The sequence below is a fragment of the Fistularia commersonii genome, chromosome 17, assembly GCF_037954325.1.
Source record: "Fistularia commersonii isolate RoL2024-O1a breed Wild chromosome 17, RoL_Fcom_v1.0, whole genome shotgun sequence".
Taxonomy (NCBI): Eukaryota; Metazoa; Chordata; class Actinopteri; order Syngnathiformes; family Fistulariidae; genus Fistularia; species Fistularia commersonii.
The window spans coordinates 10,122,744-10,145,067 of NC_141300.1; the positions used below are offsets into that span (position 1 = coordinate 10,122,744).

The 22,324-nt window shown below is 37.2% G+C and overlaps 2 protein-coding genes across 2 annotated transcripts in view; both read left to right on the forward strand.

Annotated features, from left to right (window-relative positions):
* The first annotated feature begins 5,052 nt into the window (after positions 1-5,052).
* On the forward strand, positions 5,053-10,664 carry olfml1 (olfactomedin-like 1). Its single transcript, XM_086163506.1, has 8 exons — positions 5,053-5,497; positions 6,307-6,410; positions 6,524-6,714; positions 7,498-7,601; positions 8,231-8,422; positions 9,132-9,312; positions 9,649-9,808; positions 10,187-10,664. The coding sequence occupies exons 1-8, from the start codon at positions 5,378-5,380 to the stop codon at positions 10,341-10,343; spliced, it is 1,209 nt and encodes a 402-aa protein (XP_086019632.1). The 5' UTR covers positions 5,053-5,377; the 3' UTR covers positions 10,344-10,664.
* A 1,498-nt stretch (positions 10,665-12,162) lies between these two features.
* LOC147225070 (uncharacterized) overlaps positions 12,163-22,324 on the forward strand; it is a 53,413-nt gene continuing 43,251 nt past the window's right edge. Inside the window, exons 1-9 of the mRNA XM_086163589.1 lie at positions 12,163-12,368; positions 12,787-12,874; positions 12,944-13,051; positions 13,558-13,750; positions 14,223-14,348; positions 15,286-15,409; positions 15,893-15,962; positions 17,191-17,305; positions 20,160-20,277. Coding sequence (XP_086019715.1) covers positions 12,229-12,368; positions 12,787-12,874; positions 12,944-13,051; positions 13,558-13,750; positions 14,223-14,348; positions 15,286-15,409; positions 15,893-15,962; positions 17,191-17,305; positions 20,160-20,277 — 1,082 coding nt within the window. The 5' untranslated portion in view covers positions 12,163-12,228. The remainder of the gene's footprint in view (positions 12,369-12,786; positions 12,875-12,943; positions 13,052-13,557; positions 13,751-14,222; positions 14,349-15,285; positions 15,410-15,892; positions 15,963-17,190; positions 17,306-20,159; positions 20,278-22,324) is intronic.

The following is a 22,324-nucleotide window of genomic DNA, read 5'->3' on the forward strand; positions in this document are numbered from 1 at the left end:
ATACAAGATTATATTCAAAGTACTAATGCAGAGGACCAATAGGTCATAGTTGTCTCTAACAATTGCAAAATCATTTTGAGATTGAGATTGAGATCTCATTTTTTATTTGTATGCTGCCATTTTTTTTGGGGGGGGTCATTAAAATATGATGTAGGCGTCATAAGTTTGGTGTCAGAATGTACCTTTCCATGCCCATTTTAATTTTCATATAGCATATTATTGTATCATGTGCAAACTGCTGAAAAGAAAATGATCCTCACCACAATCCAGGCCATTTTCAGCAAGATTTTTTAATAATCTTTCCTACTTTGTTTAAAAGGTCTAAACAGCCCCCCCCCATGACACTTTTTGTTTTCTTTTTATAACTTTCTGTCATAAACTTATTCAGCGTGTTGCAGAGTCCACAGTCTCTGAGCCTATCGCTATTGGCTGGCATTAAAACCTCATCTTCTGCCAAAGACGAAAACCAGCAGGAAAGGTCAAAAGACTGATGGTAAAAGAAAGACGGTATTACTTACGCATTACACACACACACACACAGTGACACACACAGATAGACAGGCGCACATAGGTATTAATGTTATTGTCAGTACACTAAAATTGAAAACCAATTCAATGATTTCATTTTTCCATGCACACCTATGCAACAAAATTGTGTCCTTGCAGGAAAAATAAAGTGCATTTGGAAAAATGCACATAACTTTAGCATACTGAGTAATGTGAATAATATATCTAAAGATATATTATCTAGAAAAAAGGAAACATAGACTTCTTTTTTCCATTTCATAGCTTTTCATTCTGATTTTTTGACCATCCAACAGGCGGATACTTAATTATATTATTTATTTAATCTCTAAGTCAGACCGTTGGACTTTTCATTAAACGTTGCGTGAGTATGCAAGGACTGCAAGGACCTACTTGACCCTGCGGATGTATCTCCAGGTGAGCTAAAACTGCATACAGACCGAAACATGCATACAAACACTCACAAACAAATACATTTGCTCTGAATTGTTAAATATATAATGTAAAAAAAAAAAAACACTGCTGCACGAACATATCAAACATACTTGTAAATACAGAAGAAAAGATGCACATAAGCTCTTGGGATTTTTCTTCTCTTCCCTGGATGTGAACGCTGTCAGATGTCTTGCAGAGAGTCTATGGATATTTTATAGCTCTCCTCCACAAATTGCAATGAATCTTCCATGAGGTTACATCTCATTGTGTGTATGGATCGTTTGGGTGTACTGCTGGAAGATTATCAAAATTCCTTGGTATGACTTGTGGGATCATTTCAATAAAATCTGTACTTTAACCCACGCATTTTCCCTTTTTAAAAGCAGATTCTTATCTGGAGAGCTGTTATATAATTTGAGATGGTATTTTATTTATGTTTTTTTGAACGCTAAGTTCTAATACATAACCCTCTGCGACCCTGAGTCCTCATAAGGGGACGTACAGTTTTTGAATTCTCTATAATGTGAACTCAATTCTACGACACTTGGATTTACCGTCTTCGTACTTGAAACCTTTTGCGTGCCTGATAGTGGTAGCAAAAGGAAAATAAAACCAACCACTGTAAAAACAAAATGGGTAACTCCGTACAGACCCCGACGCTAAGGAAAATCCAAATTCCAATGTTAGCAAACAAAACTTGAATAACACAATAACATGTGAGGTTTTGGATTACATAATACAAATGACAGTAAAAGTCATCATCATTAAGTATTAGTTTTCTGCTTATAAGTGTCTCTATCTGCTGATCAGTGTATCTAAAATAGCCTCAGACTGCTTTTTACTGCAGAAAGTTTTTGCAGTTCTTAAAACCTTTTCAGGACTGAGGCCGAAGGAACCAGGGACCACAGACCTCCGTTCCTGGAGCCATTTTAGCTCCTACTTCGGTTTACGGTTCCATAAGAACCAACAATGTAGGTGTTTGGTGATCAGCTGAAAAGTTTTAAAAACTTTTTTTTGTCGTCACTGGTCAGCTGACACTTGTGAAATATGTCAGAATCAGCAGGATATGGGGTTTCCAGGGCTTGTAGTGAATAATGAACATTTTGGCCAAAATAAGTTAGCTTATGGTGGGATTCTTCACATGGCAAAATTGAAAACATTTCAACCCATCTGATAGTCTATGGTTATTATTCCTGCAATGAAAAATATGAGTGCTTTGGAATTGACATGGACCTTGAGATCCATGTAACTGTCGGAGACAGTCCCAACCATTGGCTCTCACTGCCTGTATGAATGCAAAGCTAAAATGTCCCTCCAGGAGAGTGGAGTTCCTAGAAAAAAATTCAAGCTGGATGATTCTCAGAACTGAGTTCTTAGAACTGTTTAATTGAGAGCAGACGTTAATATCAGTTCACAGTGATGTGAGACTTTCCAGTGTTTCCTCTGTCTGACCTTCAGGTTGGATCCTGTCTGTCCTGAACTCACCCGGTTTGTCTGCTTCTCAAAGTCATTTTAATCACTTGGACTTTTGGCTCACTTGGTGACTCACATTCAAGCCTGTTTGTTCAACACTACTTGCCCGTTTTTTGAACCATCGACCAATAAAAGACACGGAATAAAAGAACATCGAGCTGAAATTAGGTCCTCAAATCCCATCACGGTACAGTAGGTTACCATTGCTAGAAGAAATTTTAAAAATGTATAAAATCAGACCATCAAATATTACATTATTGTGAATGAATGAAATGTTGGAGCTCGAGTTATTCAGCTTTGCTTTTCAGGCTTTTTCATAGAAAAGATACAAATCTCAAGTGCTGCTTTATCAATGATAACTTCAACTTGATTTGTCTGGAGAAAAACAGTCAAATGCAGTGTAACACTCTTATAACTGGCAAAAAAACTAAACCTTCATTTACTCTTAAATAGAGGGTAAACCAAGAAATAAGAATAGAGATGATGAATACAAAAACAAAAAACATTGAAAGTTGTCTTTGATCAGATGACAATTTAAATTAGTTTATAGACATGGATAACAGTAATGCTATCCAGAGATGCTATGACCTTAATTTTTGCTTTTAATGTAATGCTTCAAACTTTCATCTCAAGGGAGGGGGACAAAATGTACTTTGTCAAGTGGAGAAGGTTGATTATTATCCAACCCACTCAATTTAATCCATCCCTGTAATTCTTTTTCATGCCGTTACAGCTCTATTATGCCGCCTTTATTCCTTTGGCTGCAGCTCCTGTGTGGCGTTGGACAGACTTTGAATACTTTTTAACACACCTCTGCAAAAGTCATTCACACTGGAGCCTGAAAACCTCAAATTTGTCATCGGTTGGCTTTCAGCGGCACGTTCATGAATTAATTCCTCCTGCAGGAACCTCTTAAACAAAAACCTCAATTTCGGCAAGCATGAACGCCGTCTTCTTCGTGCATGTTTTAATTTTCAATTATGAATAAGGCTCTGACATAGCAACTGTATTTTTTTATTTTTAAAATTAATGTACGATTAAATTCACTATTTTTTTTTTTAGTAAATTGCTTGTAAAATCTCAGAGGATGTTTTATTAGTGTTAATGTGGGTTTATTTGTCTGTATTTATTCAGTAATTATTTTTTTTGGTTACTAAGTCTGGGCATATAATCTGTATGACAGAAATTCCTACTGGACTGAAGGGGTAGAACAGTATTAGGTGTTTATTTTTTTTAGCAATTTTATTTAGCTATTTATTTTGCAAAAGTCATTAGGCTGTTTTTTTTTTTTTATCATTGCAGAAAAATAACCCGAAAGAACCTCATTGTTGAAGAGGTGTCCTTTCGAAAGACATTTATGTTGTATTCAGCAGGCTCAAGTGACAAGTGAATCTGTAAAAAAAAAAATCAGTAAGAATATTGAGTTTATATTAACATTAAACTGTATTAAATTTAATATAGATGCACAAGTTTACAATCGTGTAAAATACCCTATAAGCTATTCAACATAAGATGAGCATCATTCCAATTGGAACTTTGTATGAAACATATTATGACTAATTCACATGTATGATTAGCAGGAGGCACAGAAAACACTGTTTTGTTATGAGGGGCTGCAAGCCAGAAAGTTAAGGAATCACAGCTGTCAAGTAAATTTCTGGACACGATCTCCTCTTCCTGTCTTAATGCCACTCCACCCAACAGCAGAGTTATCGACAGGCTATAATTACAAACCACTGGGGAAATAATGTGATGTGGTTGAGGCTGAGCGAGGGGTTTGGCCTTGCCACAGCACTGCATGTAGGACTTATTAGTATTGGTCTTGTTGTAATTTGGTGCCCTCTGATGGAGGAAAAGTGTTTTCACTGAATGCTGAATGATCTAGTTGGAGGCTGCAAGGATAAATGCTTCTTCCCTGATCTAAATTTAGGTTCAATAGTGAATCAAAGGCAAACATATCAGATCTGGTGCGCAGATGTGGCGTGGAGCAGAAATATGAGTCAGGATGCATTCGCTGTGAAAAGCATCAGCTGGAGATCAAACACCAGGGTAGCCTTTAACGGCAGTGCCAAACTTTGAACACAAAGTCTCTGAAAAACATTGAATCACCAACAATAACAATTAAGCAAGAGATGACATTGTTGACCCTTCTATTCAGACAAAGCTGGATTTTTTTTTTTTTTTTTTGCGTTTTATGAAGCAACATGATATTCTCTGACGGATAATCAAACTTGGAATTGGATTTACTTATAAATATTATAATTATGATCATTTGTATGAAATCACGAGCAATATATTTCCATATAATGTCTGTATTTTACTTTCTTAGGGGGATAATTGGATTGTTGTCTTGCAAGAGGACAATACAAAAAGCTGATTGTACTTTCCCCCCCTTTTCTCAGACTTCTGTATCTTAAACTTACCGATTCTCCTTTATATAGTGAACAATCAAGTGCGAAAAGGTGTCAGTGATTCATCTGACATGCCATGAAATAAAACTTTGCAGGATTGACCAGTTGACGCTGAACTTGTGCAAACTGTTTGGAAGTCTTTCTTCCCCACCCCTTCCTTGTTCTCTGTCCTTCTCATACCTCAGATGCACTCCATCCAAAGAAGGGAAGGAGGGTGGGTGCAGGACAGAGTGGAAGAGAAGGGGGAGAAACTGGGAGGGATTATACTGTTTGTTTTAATCCATAAACCACTAGAGCAACAACTGACTGAGAAACAAGGCGGAAATTTTTTAAGAGCTACTTTGAAGGGCACCGTTGCATTTCATAAACAAAGCAGAAAAAACAGCAAGTCTTGGCTATCAAGAAGTAAATTCTTTTGCCCATTTGGCTTCTTTTTAGCAAGAGGATTCATCTGCGCTTCAGGCGCATTAAGAAAGTTCCTATTATCACCCAAGTCAAGACTGCAGCTGCGTTCGTTTTCACGTGTGTGAGTCATGCCGGCCGGAGCAGTTCTCTTGTGTTTGTGTCTCGCTGTGAGTTCAGTTCATGGCCAGGGTTCCTCCCAGGACACTTTTATCATTCAGTACTTGGAGAGGAGGCTGGCTCAGGTGGAGGTAAGTGGCAACGGCATTTTTTGCGCAGAATCGCGTATCTGCTGCTTCAGAATGGGCCCAAAACATAGAAGTGCAATAATCTTCAACACTTTTACTTTTATGGTAGCTGCATTTACTTTTACCTACTGGTAATATGTCATTGCATAAGTGTGAAAGCAGCCGCGCCAGAGGACCGAAGCAAAAAAATCATGAGAATAACTTTGACTCACTTGTATTCAGTTGGTAAGGTCCTCTGGCAGCAATACCTCTGGCATCCTCTACATCCTGCTTCTGGCCCGGGCCTGCAGAGGGGATTTGTGAAGGGTTTCAAAAATAAGAACTGCATTATATATGGTATTGAGTCAATGTTGAAACTGAAATAAACTCCAGAAAGGCTCTGGGAATGAATGTGCTTAATAGCATTAGTGGTTCAGGCTTTACATTTTGAAGCTGTGTAACTTTTATGACAGTTGTAATATAATGGTGATTTATGAAAGCAGAGATGGGTGAAATAGTCAGATATTTTATCTGAATAAATACTGAAATACAGTCATCAAATGACATCTGAGTTCCCCATACTCCATCTTTTATTCTAATTAATGCTCACTTTTTGTCCTTATGTTGATTTAATATCTAATAAGGGTAGATACTGAAGAAGGGAGTTTTATAGTTAATGACCCTGGTATCTAAGGTTGGCCTATGTCCGCAATAGTCTAATGTGCACAATTGATGAGAAAAAGTGTTTTTATATCATTTTCAAAATGGAAAACTGAAATTTGGCTGAAAGGTACTCCTTTCATTTGAGTTCTTAATTTTCTTTATTTTCCCAGGAGCGTCTGAGCCTGTGTGAGCAAAACACAGCAAGCATCAGCCAGAAGACCTATGACCTCTCATCTGAAGTCAGGGGTTATGTATCCACAGTCAGTGCCTTAAGGTAGGCCTGTCTGAGAGACTCCCCTGGGGCAGGGTTCTGTTTGTGGATGGATAAAAAAAAACAATAGGATGCTTAAATTCTCATCCTTAAATGAGAATTCTTTGTCCTTGAAGCTCGGCGGTGAAGAGCCAGGTGGATGGCGTGTCTGTGCGTGTCGATCGAGTGGAAAGAGAGCTGGAATATTTGGAAAACAAGATCCCAATAGAGTCTGACATTGAGATGGAAGAAGCTCTGCTGGAACAACAGATAAGGGCTGCAGAGCTTGATCAATTAAAGAAGAAGGCAAGGATCAACATGGATAATGGTAGGATGAATGCCTTCACAGCTATATTGAATCTAAAGTATGGGTCAAGTCTCGAGTCCCATCTGTCCAAGTACAAGGAGGATCATATCTTATCAAAGAAGATTCTTAGTCTTATCTCAGAAATTGCTGTTTGTCCATTTCTAGCAGTCATGAGTCCCCTAAGAAGAGTCCTTTGCTCAATTCAAGGCACAAAGTTGAAGTTATTGAAGAGACTTTTGGGTGAAGTCACCAAAGATAAGATCAGGCTGGACTCTTGAGTTTCCAAGGACGGTTCCAAAACTGAGTCACCTCACAGATTGATGAGTTGATCTTGCAAAGCCAAAACAGAATTAAAGCTGAATCTGATTCCAATGTAAAAGTCGAGTGAGGTCACCGGAGGGTCTTAAACTTGATTCCAGGAGTCAAGTCGAGTCCCAGTCACCAAATGAGAGATTAGGTCATTCAAAAAGAGGAGCAGTGGTCTGAATCAAGTCGAAATTCAACAAGAGTGTGTTGCCCACCAAAGAGGATTGAGTTTAGGCATCAGGGACCGAACAGATCCTGAACTGCCAAATAGCTGTCAATTTTAAGGTTCAGTCTAGGAATTAGTCAACATCAGGAATTTTTTCCAGAGAATTCACACTTCCACTGTGAAATTCCTAGTCTGAATTAATCATTGGTGTTTGATCCAACTTGCAGTGACATTTCACTTCATACAAAGAAAATGTTGGGAGTATCACATGACAAAGAGACCCGATACTCCCAATGAATCCTTTTATTTAGAAAGGTTTCTGTCGTCTCCAGACTGCAACATGGCCCTGACTCAAATCCAGTCTCTTAAGATTGTGAAGAAGGTTGGAGACGCCTATGGTTCCTGGTTTAAGGACCCTACCGGAGCCTCTGATAAGGTCAGTTTAGAATATTTACAGACCTACATTTAAAAAAAATGTCATTCATCTCCATGGATGATGTGCTTGAATGATCAAATCAATTTATGGCGTTGTGAAAGCTGCATAAGCATTCAAGTAGCTTTTAGCTTCCTCTACATGTTTTAGAGCTTTACTAGTATGAGTGACTGTCACAACTCCCATCAACCGGATCCCAGCAGCAGGCAGCTGTAAACAACAAAGAAGACCTGACAAAACCTGCCCGGCACAACATGTCTGTCAAAGTCGGTGCTGTGCTGGATTATTCATACAGAGCTTCAGGAAAGCAACCGGGCGCAACACAAAATAACAGGTGTTTCGGATGAGGCTGTTTAAACATTTATTATGCATTAAATTACCTGAAATCAATAAAAAACAATGTTTTATGTGGAATGTTGCGTAGAGAGTAAAGTTCAATACTTTGGATTCTCACATGTATTTTGAGAGTACCATGTGATAATATTGCTTTCCATCAACTCCTATTGGAGTTTCAAAACAGTTGAATATGTCATTTATCCTAAGACTATCATTGAACTGCAGAATTGTAAAATGTATGCATTTGAGCAAAACCCAATCCAGTCTTCTCTCATATCTACATCGATTATTTTCAGGTCTACGTACTGAGTGGGATTCGTAACAGTACAGTGCTGGAGTATGTTTCTCTCCAAAGCTTCACGGAGAGGACCAGCACGCCCCCAGCAAAGGTGCTTCAGCTGCAATTTCCATGGCAGGGGACAGGCCATGTGGCCTACAATGGATTTCTATACTACCACAAAGCCGATACGCCCAACCAACTACTAAAAGTATGTAAAGTATTGTAACGAAAGCCCACCGCTGCATTATTACATTTTTTTTTAATTCATTTTTTTAGTTATTGTAATTTTACCATCTATTTGTAAAATATCAATTAGTATGAAAAGGTATGAGAAATGCTTAGTCAGTGCATTCAATGTCATCGTAACAGCTCACGCTGCTTTGTAACAGTTGCAGTCACTGACACTCATTTGGTCTGGATGGCCAAGGTTGATGTGCAGGGTATATAATGGTCAGATCAAAGTAAAGTTATTACAGTGGAGCAGATACTGTTAAAATATATTCTGGAACAATCTGCCTCAACTAGGCCCATATTCAAAATTATCTACATTCTTTTGTTTTTTTTTACTGACACACAAAAAAGTACAGGAGCCCAATGCATCTATACCATTAAAGCCATAGGATGAAAAAATATTTGCCATAAACAAAGTGCAACAATGAATCAATCCTGTAGAGTATAATGGTTCAAAGGACCATGTTTGAATCACATTTTCAATCAAATCTAAGAGCATGAATACAGCTTTTTGAATTTTCTTCACCATAGTACACACCCAAATAGTGGAATTACTCCAAACACATTTTAGATTTTGATGACAAGATCTTATATCAACATATATATATATATGTATATATATACATATATATATATATATGTTTGAAAACACTGAATTTCTCTTTCTAACTTATTTTTTTACAAAGGTTGACCTCTTTAATGGTACAGTCGTTGACAGCACGCTTGTTCCAGGGGCCGGACCCCTTCCAGTTTACAGCCTGAACCCCAACACCTTCATGGATTTGGCTGTGGATGAACTCGGCCTCTGGATTATCTATGCAGACCTGGAATATGGAGGAAACCTGGTTCTTACCAAAATGGATAAAGGTACATCATGTCTTTGCATTAAACTATACAACAAAAAAACCCAAACCTGCAGCTACTCTCTCATCCCATCAAATCAGTTTGTATCTGCGTGCAGTTCAATGTTTACTGTTCAATGTTAAAGTGCACTTTACTGTCAATTTGCACTCTATTATTATTATTTTGTTAATTTCATGTCACCGTGGAACTGTGAGAAAGGTTTAGGTTTAGGGCTCTCGATTCTTCTGTATGTCCAGTACATGTGGAGAAATTGACAATAGACCTATCTTTGACTTTGACTTTGCCCCCTCAGATATGCAACCACACATTTTATAATTTCCTATTTTTTTTGTATCGCAGTGGGCCTGGCCGTAGAGTACACCTGGGACACCCAGTGTAAAAGCCATGATGCTGAAGGAGCATTCCTAATATGTGGGACTTTGTATGTGGTCTACAACACACCCTATGGAGGACGCTCCACAGTGCAGTGTCTTTATGACATCCATGACACCATTCACAGGTTGAATGCACCAGGCAGCCCCAAAACTGTGCATATGCTACTAGCTGTTTACTCACTGTATAAATCATTAGCTAAACACAGTGATGATAACAGTATCTCAGTTAATTTGAAAGCACCAACATTGTTAAACCATTAAAAGTCAAATAAAAGTTAGAATATTTCTACACAATCACTTGAGAAATAAAATCAGTGAGGTAAATAGAAAAATTTATAAAAAGTATATTATTGCATAAACTAGTATAAATAAATCAAAATATTTGCATTGAAACTTTAATTTTTTGAGGGTTTTTTAGGACCTCACTATATCTTAATTCCATTTTAACTCAACAGTCATTGTTCTAATTGATCTTATATGTTTGCTTAATCCTTCATGCACAGCAATGAGAGTCCAGTGATGTTCTTCCCAAAGCGCTACACAAGTCACAGTAGCATCCAGTATCATCCTGGAGAGAAACAGCTATATGCCTGGGATGATGGTTACCAGACCATATACAGAGTGGAGATCCGCAGAAATGACCAGGATATCTCTGAATGATGACTATATTGGATGTCACTTTAATGACACCTACACTATCTCCTAATAAAATCAACCTACAATATGAGAGAGGTAAACATTTTGCAGTATCACATTCTCCAAAGTATTATGCACTTCACAGCTTCCAGTGGATCAATAATCCTTTTATCACTGTTTCCTGCACTTTGTATCATTGCAATAAACAGCATTTAAGTTTCATGTGCATGTATTTTCAATATTCAGTTACTCTTGATTGATTTAAGAGGAGAGATGCAATTAAATAAACTGCATATTCTTATCTATATTTGAATTGCAGAAAGTGATATAATGGCAAATATATACCATGCCTAAAATAAAAAAAAGAAATATTTGGATTGTCCTCTTTATACTGATCGAAACATTATCAACTCAAAATACTCACTGATGAAACAAAAGTTTTAAATCTAGAATATTTCTTAGGCAATGGTCAACGAACATTCACAGTAAAGTACACTTAAAGTTCTGTCCTAATTTTTTTTTTATCTTAGTGATGGGCTTAGTGATGGGCTTAAACAGGAAAGCTCGGGGTTAAAATACAGTTAGTCTAATCATACATTCATTTTTTTTTTCAGTCCTGTATTTGCTGCTTAAGTCACTTTTGTTTTTACCTTAATACTCAGAATGATGACATCGTTGCAATGTACAGTTGCCAGGGGAAAGGATGATTCAATCCAGCAAATAGGGCATGAAGTTGTGGGGCCTCCCAGAGGCTGTTGGGCTTCAGCTTGCAGTTCCTGGCTCTGAGTCAGGCAACTTAAAGTTACTGCAATGGTGAGCCTCTGCAATGAGCCAATAACCAGTCATCTTCTCTTCCTGTAATGTATTTTACGGTAAAACCATTTTGTCACTCGTTGCTTGTAATCAACCACTTTATGGACAGATAAAATTTAAATGAGCTCCTGATTTTAAGATAATAGTCAAAGTCATCTCTAACAGAGTGAGACTTACTGGAGTGTGTCCATGAGTGAAACTTATCTGAAAAACAATAAGAATTTAAAATAAATACTTCCTCAGAAAAATCTGAATCAGAAATACTTTTTTTGGAATTTGTGTGATCCTAGATGCGCCATACAGACAGAAATGAAAATAAATAAAATAAAAAGGAACATAAATAAATTAATTAATAAAGATAATAAAGTCTAAGTTGTGCCAGGATTTATGATAAATAAGCTACAAAACAAAAAGGAGTAACAAAAAAGGTAGAAAAAGAAAAGACAAAACAGTTGAAAAAAATAATAGGAAAGTCATCGGGAAAAAAATCGAAAATGAGCAGAAATCAGAGTTTGGTCCCCAGTCCCAAAGGACCACTTAATATTCTTTCAAAAAGGTTGCTAGGATAGAAGAAAGAATAACAGCGGAATTTTCAAAGTACAGTAAAAACAGCACAAATATCAGCATGAAAAGCCCCAACAGCTCCCAACAACAAAACAACAATTCAATTCAATAAGAACAAAAAAGGAAAGGAATTATGTATTTAAAAGTTTGATAAGTGACGCTGTCCCATAGCTTTGTGTTTATATTGTTTCGTGATAGGGCTGTTAAAAGAGCAACGTAATACAAGATTTGTGTTTATTTTTTTTTATTTTGGGCTGATCCACACCTTTGAATGTCCTTCTCGGATATGTTTTCTCTTTCTTTTTCACCCTGGATCCTCCATTCATGTTGGTGAGTTTGAGAACTCAGGATTCAGGGAGTTTTGTTTATGAATTCACCAGCCAATCAAAGAGCGCTGACCTCATCGACGTGACCGAATGTGGGCGGGGCTTGTCAGAGTGACCGTTGGGGTTCGACTGCAGTCTGCTGGGACTTTCAAACAGTCAATTGACAGTTCAATTTCTGTGGATTTTCCCCAAAAAATATTATAATAATGAGGAGAAACAGCAGCATTACACGAAGGAGAAAATCATCTGGGAGGGGACGCAGTGAAAATGTGCGGTTTGACGAGTACGGTTTCGCTATTACTAAAAGAAAGGACCAGAAAGTTCATCACCGATGTCACGATTACAGGTGCGTTCCGTTAGCATATTAGCTAAATGTTTGTGATGTCACCTCCATTAGCTGCCGCTACTCTGATTTCTGTTGTGATGCTTACTTTGCATCCGCGATAACATTTTGTTTAACGTTTGTATTCGACTAACAATGACTTACTCTGAATATTATGCTGTTTGTTTATTGGTCTTGAATTGTATGGTACCAGTGAAATCCCGATAACGTAGATTTGAGCTAAAATAGTGTTTTACTGTTACCTGTTAAAGGTGTTAAAATAAAAAGGCTCAGCCTTTGTCTGTAGTGGATAACAATAGGGATTATACACTGATGGCATGCCTTCTTTACTCTCACTGAACTTATTTGAACTAATTGTACTAACTTCTTGACTCACAGATTTATTCAGACTATAAAGCAAATTGCATAAATGTCTCCTCAGTTGCCCCCCACTGAGCTCTGTGAGGGTGAAGGAGCTGTGTGAGCTGCTCAGCTACTGGAATGGAGCCAGTTTCATCTGTAAGAGCCAGGTGAGGCACAGCGAGGTGGACCTGATGTATACTATCCATTCATTATTTAACTTGAAAACCTTTATTTAGATTGAGAGATTCATCAAGCTGGGTGTTCCTCAAAGCCTACGAGGGAGAGTGTGGAAATGTCTTCTCGACATTGACAGCCTAAGAGAAACCAGCCATTTCAGTTATCAGGTGTAGTATCATAGGCGGGGGTTTGAAGAAATATGATTACCGTAATAACATGATATTGAAATATCATATGTGTAAAATTTATAAATAGCAGATACCAGACACTCAACTGAGTGTGTTCCTCTCCATGAGCCATTTAATGTTTGTTTTCATATAAAATATTGAGAAACACAGTTATCAATATTATTGAATATATTCATTTTATTAACATTTCACAAATGTTTAAATAAATACAAAATGTGTGACAGACTTTCAATAGTCTGAATGTTCATATATACAATTGTAAATAAAATTAAAAAAAAATGCTTGTCTAATTTTGAATTTCAACTTTTCTGTTGTCGTTGTTTGCTTTGTTTTTTAATAGCTACAAATGTGATTAGTGATCATAATTTTTCTCAATTTTCAAAGTTCATATTTCAACCTACCCATAGTCACCCATTTTACACATTGACTTTTTGAAAATGAATTATTGAGATTTAAGAATGTAGATTATTTATCTTCCCCAACAGAAGTGCCTGTTGGAGGTACGAGGCCCTCTGGTGGACTTGGGTGTCAGTGAGTATGGCATCCTGTCAGCTATTGCCACGCTGAGCGAAACTCAAAATGATCTGGGACTGAATGCTGAAGAATCACCCAGCCATTCAGAGCCTGGCTACTCTGTAGATGACATCATACTCTTCCGGCAAATTGCTCTTGACCTGCGTGAGTTCAAACAGACATCAGGCTGTGTTAAAGGTTAAAGTTCAAGTTAAGGAATTAGCAGAATAAATAGGATATCCACATGCACCAGAACACTTGAGAAAACGGTTGACCAAAGTTCCACTCATGAAAAGCCAAGAAAAGGAGCATCATATGGGAAATGTTATCATGTGGGAAGTTAAAAGCATACATAATCGTCATTCTCTTTTCTCCAAACAAACTCATAGCATCACCATCCCTCTGTGAAGGCTGTACTGTGGAACAACTCAATGTTCTTTCGCTAGTGTTTGGATTATATAGCAGTTAATTCAAACAGCAGAACACATTTTTCCATTTTAAGACACTTATGGACTTGAAACACTGCCTTTGGAGTGTTTTTAACTAAATACTTGATTAAATGATAAAGCGTCTCAAGCTTGTACAAGCTGCCATCACGCTATACATGCATTTACCACGAATCATGTTTTTCCCATAGAGCGCTCCTTTCCAACTCACCGGTCTCTGATGGGCGAGAGTCCTGAAGCCATAGAAGGTCAAGCAAAACTCTTCAGGGTCCTCATCGCCTATGCTAGATATAACCCACTGGTTGGATACAGCCAAGGTAAGTGACTGAATATTTAGAATTCAGGTTGCAGCTAATCATGATTTTGATCAACAGTTAGTGTGTTGCTTATCCTAAATTTACCATTATGGCGATTCATCTGTAAAATGTCAGTGTCAGAAAGTTAAACAAAGTAGTCACGCTATGTAGAATTACATCATGTAAAATGTCCTTACTTAAATATGAATGTTATATAATTCATATAATATCACAGTACTTACTGAGTAATTTAACATTTGACCATTAGCTGACTTATCGTTGTTGTTGTAGTTAATGTACAAATAAAATATTGTATCACTGAATTACAGTCCATTGCAAACTTTTACATAAACAGAGAGAAAACTGCTGTTGTCGCTAATCAACAACAGCATAATTACTATGTTATAGCGAACCGTTTAGATTTAGCATAAATTTCAGTTTGGACAAGACACATATTTTTGGACAGAACACATTGCTAGTGGGTTTTGACAATGCTCTTCAAATGACCTTTTTTAATGTTTGTTTGGCTACTATCTTTTTATAGCATTGTTTTGAAGGCTCGTTTTAATGTGTTTGCAATACTAAACATGGCCAGCAGGGGAAAGTAGAAGCCCATTTATAGAGACAAGGAGGCCATTATGACCACACTCATTTCTACAGCTTTTAGTCCAGGGGAATTCCAATCAAGTTCTCGTGTCATAAAATATTCATTTGAGACTCCCCTTCATTACATTTCAGTGTTTGTTATTTATCAATAATCACTAATTTGTTTTGTTCCTCTCTCAAATGCATATACATACTCCATAGTTGCAGTTGTAGCCTCATTTTCACACACGAGCACCTCCCATTCTATCAAATAAAATGTTACAGATGTTTTTGTTTAATTTTTTCAGTTTTTCAAGTGCATTATTGTCATAAAGTTATATTTCTGTGATCATGTACTTTGTGTTTCTTACAGGGATGTCCTACATTGCAGCAGTGTTGTTGATGCAGTTGGGAGAGGAAGATGCATTTTGGGCTCTGACAGCACTGTTGGAAAAGCCCAAATATTTGGCAGAATTGTTTGATCTCAGTCTTAACAAGTAAAATGTGCTTCTTATAAAAGGATAAAAAGTCTAAATATTGTCATGAAGCTGGTGTACAGTAAAAATACAGCAAGTTCCATTTGATGGCAACATTATTGAATTGTTTTTCACAAGCACAATTAAGTAACATATACACAACAGTATATTGTACTTGCTTTGTACAGCTTATCTTTCACCATTGTGTATAGAGAAAACGAAGTACAGTAAAAAAGATGCACAGCACAGAAGTACATAAAGAGGACAGGAAAATTGCAAAAGCAATGAAAGAAATTAATTGCCAAGAGACACAACTCTCAAGCATATGCTTTGCTTTATATTCGCACACCATTTATGAAAAGAAAATTGTTATCACTTCATACCGATAGCGTTATAGGTCTCATGCCGTAAAAATTAAAATAATGTTAGATGAATTTGTAAGAAAAATTCCAACAAATTAACCGTAATTTGCAGCATACATATTACATTTTCTGGTCCCCTCAGAGTCCAGCATCAGGTGAAGGTGTTTGGCCAGTTCTTGAAACACAGGAAGCCCAAACTGTCTCAACACTTGGTGAGTGTCTTGAGTTTCACTTCAAATCAGGGTGAAAGTCTTAACCTATCAAAAAGGCTGTGTTTTCTGTATAACACATGGCACATATGCTTCAATGCAGATAGCAAGTTCAACAAAACTTCTGTTAGTGATGACATTGACAGTCATCATTAGCCTCTTCCATTTTCTGACAATGACTCCAACAGTTGTATATTTTTCACCAAGCTGCTTGGCCATTGCTCTGTAGCCCTTTCCAGCTTTGTGAAAGTCAATTATTTTGTCTCTTGTTTCTTTTGACAGCTCTTTGGTTTTTTCTCATGTTGGGTGCTATACTTTTGGCAGATTGTGGGGTGCACAGGTATCTTTCAGAAAGCTAGCAACCTCAAATAGGTGCTACTCAATTAGAATGGTGAGCAGAGTGTAGTTGGACTCTTTAAAAGCAGAGGAACGGGTCTTTGAGGTTCAGAAATCTGGTTGATAAGCAAGGGATCAAATAGTTATTTGACCCTGTAATTTACAAATAGATTGTTAAAAAAAATCATACAATCATACAAAGTGATTTCTGATTTTTTTTTATTCCGACTCACAGTGGAAATGCACCAATGATGAAAATTTTAGACCCCTCCATGATTTCTAAGTTGGAGAACTTGCAAAATCACAGGGGGATCAAATACTTATTAACCTGACTGTAAATACATTCCGTGCTAGCAATCATGCTGCCCAAGTGTCACATCTGAAGGAATTCTTAAACCTAATGTCAAGACCACAGGTCTTGTAAAGCTGTAAAGCTGTAGAGGCCACACACAAATATAGTAAACCAATGCAAATGAGACACAATATGCGTGCTTTTCATTAAAGGAGCTTATTAGAATCAAGGAATAGCAGTGCATTTGTAATGGAGCTGTTCAGCAGAATGAAGAAAACAAGTTGTAAACACATTCTTCTAGTTGTGGCTGATTTAACTAGCAGATCCTTCACTGAGGGAGGTAATGTTTGAAGATGATGAACCTGGAATTTCCTTATCTTATCATGCAATGTGTGTCTACTATTACCAGTTGTTATTACAGTGTCCACAGAACTTTTTTTAACCAAAATCTGGAAACCTGTTTGTCTCATCTTGTTCTTAATGACCAGCACCAGAGAAATAATAATCTTTATCAAGGAGAAACATGTTTGCATCAACTGGATGAAACATTAAGCTTCACCATAGAGCATGTTTTATGATTATGTCAACTCTTGCTTTCTGAAGGAGTCACTGGGTGTCTTATCAGTCCACTTTGTGATGCCTTGGTTCCTCACTCTCTTCACCTCCCTGCCCTGTTGGGACTCCGTACTGGCCATCTGGGATCTCATTATTCTGCACGGTATGTGCACTCACACACTCTGTGATTTTTATGTATTCAGATTAGATTTCTTTTAATACCAGATTTGTAGAAAGAGGCTGGTCATTCGTGTACAATTGATTAAAAATGAAAGTTTTTCATTTTAATCCATATCTAATTAAAATGTAAATGTAATGTCAGAACAATGTATTAATCCTTTTTTTTTAGGTTTCACTGACTTAGATATTTAAGGTATTTCGGGGAGATGGATGGGAGGGTGCAACATAGATATTCTCACTAGATCGATTGAGATACTGTATACAAACAATATTTCAACTTTTGTGACTAATCTCAATTGTATTTGGGACAGAGTCACTGAAATGAAATGTACATTTGGAGTGAGCACATCTTTGGAGCACATGTTTTGGAAATTTTTGGTTTAGGAAATAATGATTGAAAAGCAGGTTTATAGAGTTAGTTTTCCAAGTACAAAGCAAATCTTTTAATTTTAAGGTTAGGTAGAAGTGTCCATTGGAATATTCTTTCTATGATAATCATTTTCTTCATTTATTTATCTATTGGTTTTCTTCTGTTTTAATAGTATGAACACAAAATAATTCCTGTTTTCTCGTACTATTTCATAGGTAGAAATATCTTGCTGTGTATTTTTCTCCTATGAGATGCCAATCCATTAAGACATCATAATCCTGTGCAATTTGTTTCCAGATTTTATTTTTTTTTTTATCAGAATATAGGAGGCTTATGGGCCTAATTACATTTTCTGAAGGGTACAAAAGCTGTCTCAAGTTTGTGAACAGGCACATTTCCATTGATACCTACATGCTGTTGCCCGATCTTCCTCTTCATCTTATTGCTTGGCATTTGGTAATCTAGAAGACATTCATTTCTGTACTGACCACCTCAAATGTTTGAAAAGATAGAAAGCAGCCTATCCATAATGATGCATTTTCCAGTTGATTCAATGGGTTTTAAAGAGATGATTTAGCAGGGGGGATTTCACATGTAATCCCTTAGTTTACTACAATCATATGCTGTCAAGTTCTCACTGGATAGGAAAGGGATGAAAAACTATAATTTGAAAGTAACTTGAAAGTATAGCTGTCACTGATATCAAAAGCAAAATATTTCCCTCTCACATGTTGTAAAATTGGAGTATACAATAAGGTCAACTGAATATCATCAAGACAAGAAGCTCAGATTTGTGTTAAAGTGCAGCACCTATGTAAATATAGCTAATTTCTTTTTACCATTCATTTTTAAAAGCATGCACAAGCGTGCTTTCGTTTTGTTTCCTCTCCACAATGCTTTTTCTTTTTATTTAGGCCAGATGTAATTTCACAATTTGGTGGGCTTTATATTTATATTTTTTCCATATTTTTCAGGCAGACGCTTGATTTAAGGGTCTCTCTTAACTGTGGCTCATTACATAAAATATCCATGGCTGCACCATTGAAACCTACAGCTCTCAATCCAGATTGTTCTGTGACAAAAAACAAAGCCTTTATATTTGTTGTTTTTTTCCCCCCAAACTGGAAGCACGGTATGGTGGCCTTAAATATTTGTGTTAAATGTATAAATTTAAAGTCATGATGTCAGCACAAGTATTATATTTCTGGTTAAAACTACAAAAGGTCATGATGATGAAGAAACATTTTGTGTTGTAAAGGCCCGTTAATCCTATTATTTGGCCTCCTTCCCAGTCTTCTGCTATCCTGGAACACAATTGAACCCTTAATAGAAACGGAGCTAGGGATTGAAAACTTCCCCCAATGGGAGTAGTACACAGTCATTATTAGCTGCTGGTGGTTGTGTATACCTTACGCCAGTATTTCCCAACCTTTTTGAGCCATGGCACACATTTTACATCAGATAAGTAACAAGGCACGACACCAAACAAAAATGTCACAAATAGTATATTTATTGAAATATGACCCATGTCATATTGACTACTAATTCTTTTGAAATATTTTTGCTACACTATTTGCCATAGCGCCTCACCCGTGACCATGTACTTTTGTATTTAGTGCGATACTGCCCTCTAGTGGAAGAGCATGTAATTGTTCTTCCTGCCTACACACCACTCGCTTAGTGAACCAATTAGGTGAAATTGGATAATCTTTCAAGGCAGGCCTGATGATTTCTCACGGCACACTTATGTGCCGCGGCACAACGTTTAGGAAACCCTGACTTACACAACAGTGAAGAAGCTATAATTTTTCAATTCATTCCCATTATGGACAGAAATGTCCACAATTATCCCTTTTCAAATGTGACGTTAACCATCACATTTGCTGTAGTAATAGTGCTCCATTAGATAAATACATACTTGAAAAACAAGGCCTCCAGCGCTCGTCTTCACACAATCTGCCAGTACAGTGGCTCACATGCTTTGGTTATAAGATTCTGGCCTAATTTAAGTTTGATGAACTTGACAAAGAACATTAATTTATTCCTCTTTTTAAAGTCTCAATCTGACTATGCTCAGATTGAGGGTATTCTTTAAAGCTACCCCTGATCCAAATTACAACATGATACTAATATCTGTTGGAATCGATGATGCATAGAGCAGTTTGTTAGGACTTGGGTCGTTCCCTTACATCTTTAATGTTCAAGAGGACTTTAAGGCCTCTATCTTGCTAGTTTTGGTATTGCACTTAAGTTGCCTGTGACACAAAAGTTGTTTACTTGAGGGGAGTTATGATAGCAAATATATGGTAATGTGTAGTCACTGAAGTCTGCAACTGGCTCTTTCTGAGCTGTCATTTTTTCAAAGGCCTCAAGGCTCATTAATGTCTGAGGCTTGCATCAAGGGACCCACAGTTTTTGCATCATGTCCATCTGTATCATTTATGGCTATCCTGTTGTCTATCCCCAGGCCTGCCAGCTGTGTTCCATACTGCTTTGACCATTATTGAGCTCCTGGAGCCTCGACTCCTGGAGCTGAAGGACGAGGGTGTGGTGTTACCCCTGCTGCTGAGAGTGCCTGTTGACCTGTAAGTAAACTGAAGTACTGATCTGCATTGTGTTTGTTATATGAATGTGTTTGCTCACAGAAAATTGATATTTTTTTTTATCATCACCAATAATATAATCATCTGCAGTTTGATTAATACAAATGATAATAACCTGTTTTAAGGTCCTTCATCCAGGGCTTGGGCAATGGAAAATAATGAATATTATGATATTAAGAAGCCATTATTTTACATGTTTGGTTGTCAATCCATGCATCAGATACATGACGTAAATCCATGCCCTGATTATTTCCAGAAGGAATACTGCCTTCAGATTCCAATTACCGGTACAAGTATTGCAATTTGGTGAAATATCACTGATTCTATCTTAAAATGTCATGTCATTTCAGAATCAGAAAAAAAAAATACTGAATTTGTAATGCTTTTTGTCCCCTTTTCTGTTTATTGCAATTTTTCAGTTTATAGTTCATCAATTTCAAATTGATTCAGTGATTTGGAAAACAACCTGGGAGTTACAGGGGAAATGGTTTTGATCTACAAATTAATCAAATAATGCATTGCATTATGGAAAAGGCTCTCAAAGATTAAGAAAAAAAAATCCATAGACATTTCCTTGACACCAATCTGGCTCTTAATGTACACGTCATTCTTTAAGAATAACCCCTTGTACATTGACACAGTTGGCCAGTATTAAGTATATTCTGCTGAATTATCTGGCCCTACTTGAGCAATGCTGATTATCCTAGATCACCTTCATGAATGTCTCAGAACAACTGTACTCAAAGGCTGTACAGTTCTCAAAAGATTAAGGACTATACAATCTAGCTGTTTGAGAGGCTTGAGAAAATGTTTAGGTCACCCATGACCATCAGCCAGTTTATCGTGACCAGGATATATTTTGACACCTGATATTCTTTAAAAATTATGGAAAGGTCATGGTTTTCGCTATGGTTGTTGTGTTGCATGTTTTTACTAAACATTCTCAATGCTCAATGTGTCCTGTTAATGACAGCTCATGCTGCTTTCAGTTAGACCCCTCTTTCTAGCTTTCACTATATTGAATATAAGCATCACATTCAGGGGACAAGTTTTGTTGACATGGATCTGTTGTTATAGCAACTCAGCATGGTCACTGGGTTCATGTAAATTGCCAGTGTCTGTGATGGACTGGCATGCAGTGCCTATTAAAATGAAGTTTTATCTTGTTTATTCTACAAGATATGCCTTGTTCAGTCTCGTACGTTTAACATCCTTGTGCTTTGCGTTTAGGAAAGGCAAAACTGTCTGCACTGGAGTTTGTTTACCTTAGTCTGAGATCTGTGCAGCTTATTGGATGAATGTGTTGAAACAGCAAAGGGGTTTTATAAATGTAGCTACGTCACAGGCAGTGATAAAGCACTTTATCATGAGCCAGAGAGGGGGGAAGATTAGGTACGCAGCTATGACTGGCAAAAGTGGATAATGAAGGGCAGACTTTAACAATTGTTTCAGTGCCAACCACCTACCACTTTCTAGTACCAGCATTTTATACTATGACTAGGTTTTACTTTGAGTTTTTGCACAGAAAGAGAAAAGATGCAATGGTTATCCTGTTTGTCTGTGCATGCACTAAGCACACCACTCATAGTCACGTTTTGTTCTGGTCCCGGGGTTCAATCGGCAGCTTGCCATCCTGTCACATTGAGAAGTCCTTGTTGCCCGCCTGGCATCATTATGAAAGCCTGGTCAGAAGTCACTGCTAAGTGCTTTGACTGTCTCCCAGGGCAGGATCCCCTTACGCTGGGAAGATACTGCTGAAAAAAGAAAGACAGCAATTGGAATAAAAGAAAGAAAAAGAATGAAAGAAAGAAAGATAAATTGGAGGGCAGACAGAGAGGGGAGACAGTCTAGTGAAAGAGGCATCCTAATTGTTGGATTTGGAGTGTAGAAAGAGGGACTATTGAACAAAAGAACAAGAAGAGGTCTTAAAGCACTTAATTTTCTAATAAAGGCCTTACTCTTATGCTATTTGAATGTTGGAAATTTCTTACAGACCTCAATCAAGTAATGACTAATTTAGTTGCACATA

Bases quoted from the DNA above. Each gene is read 5' to 3' on its own strand.
- olfml1 (XM_086163506.1), top strand. From the start codon at position 5,378: ATGCCGGCCGGAGCAGTTCTCTTGTGTTTGTGTCTCGCTGTGAGTTCA. The intron at 5,498-6,306 runs GTAAGTGGCAAC...TTATTTTCCCAG, and splicing joins GGAGGCTGGCTCAGGTGGAG to GAGCGTCTGAGCCTGTGTGA. The intron at 7,602-8,230 runs GTCAGTTTAGAA...GATTATTTTCAG, and splicing joins CTACCGGAGCCTCTGATAAG to GTCTACGTACTGAGTGGGAT.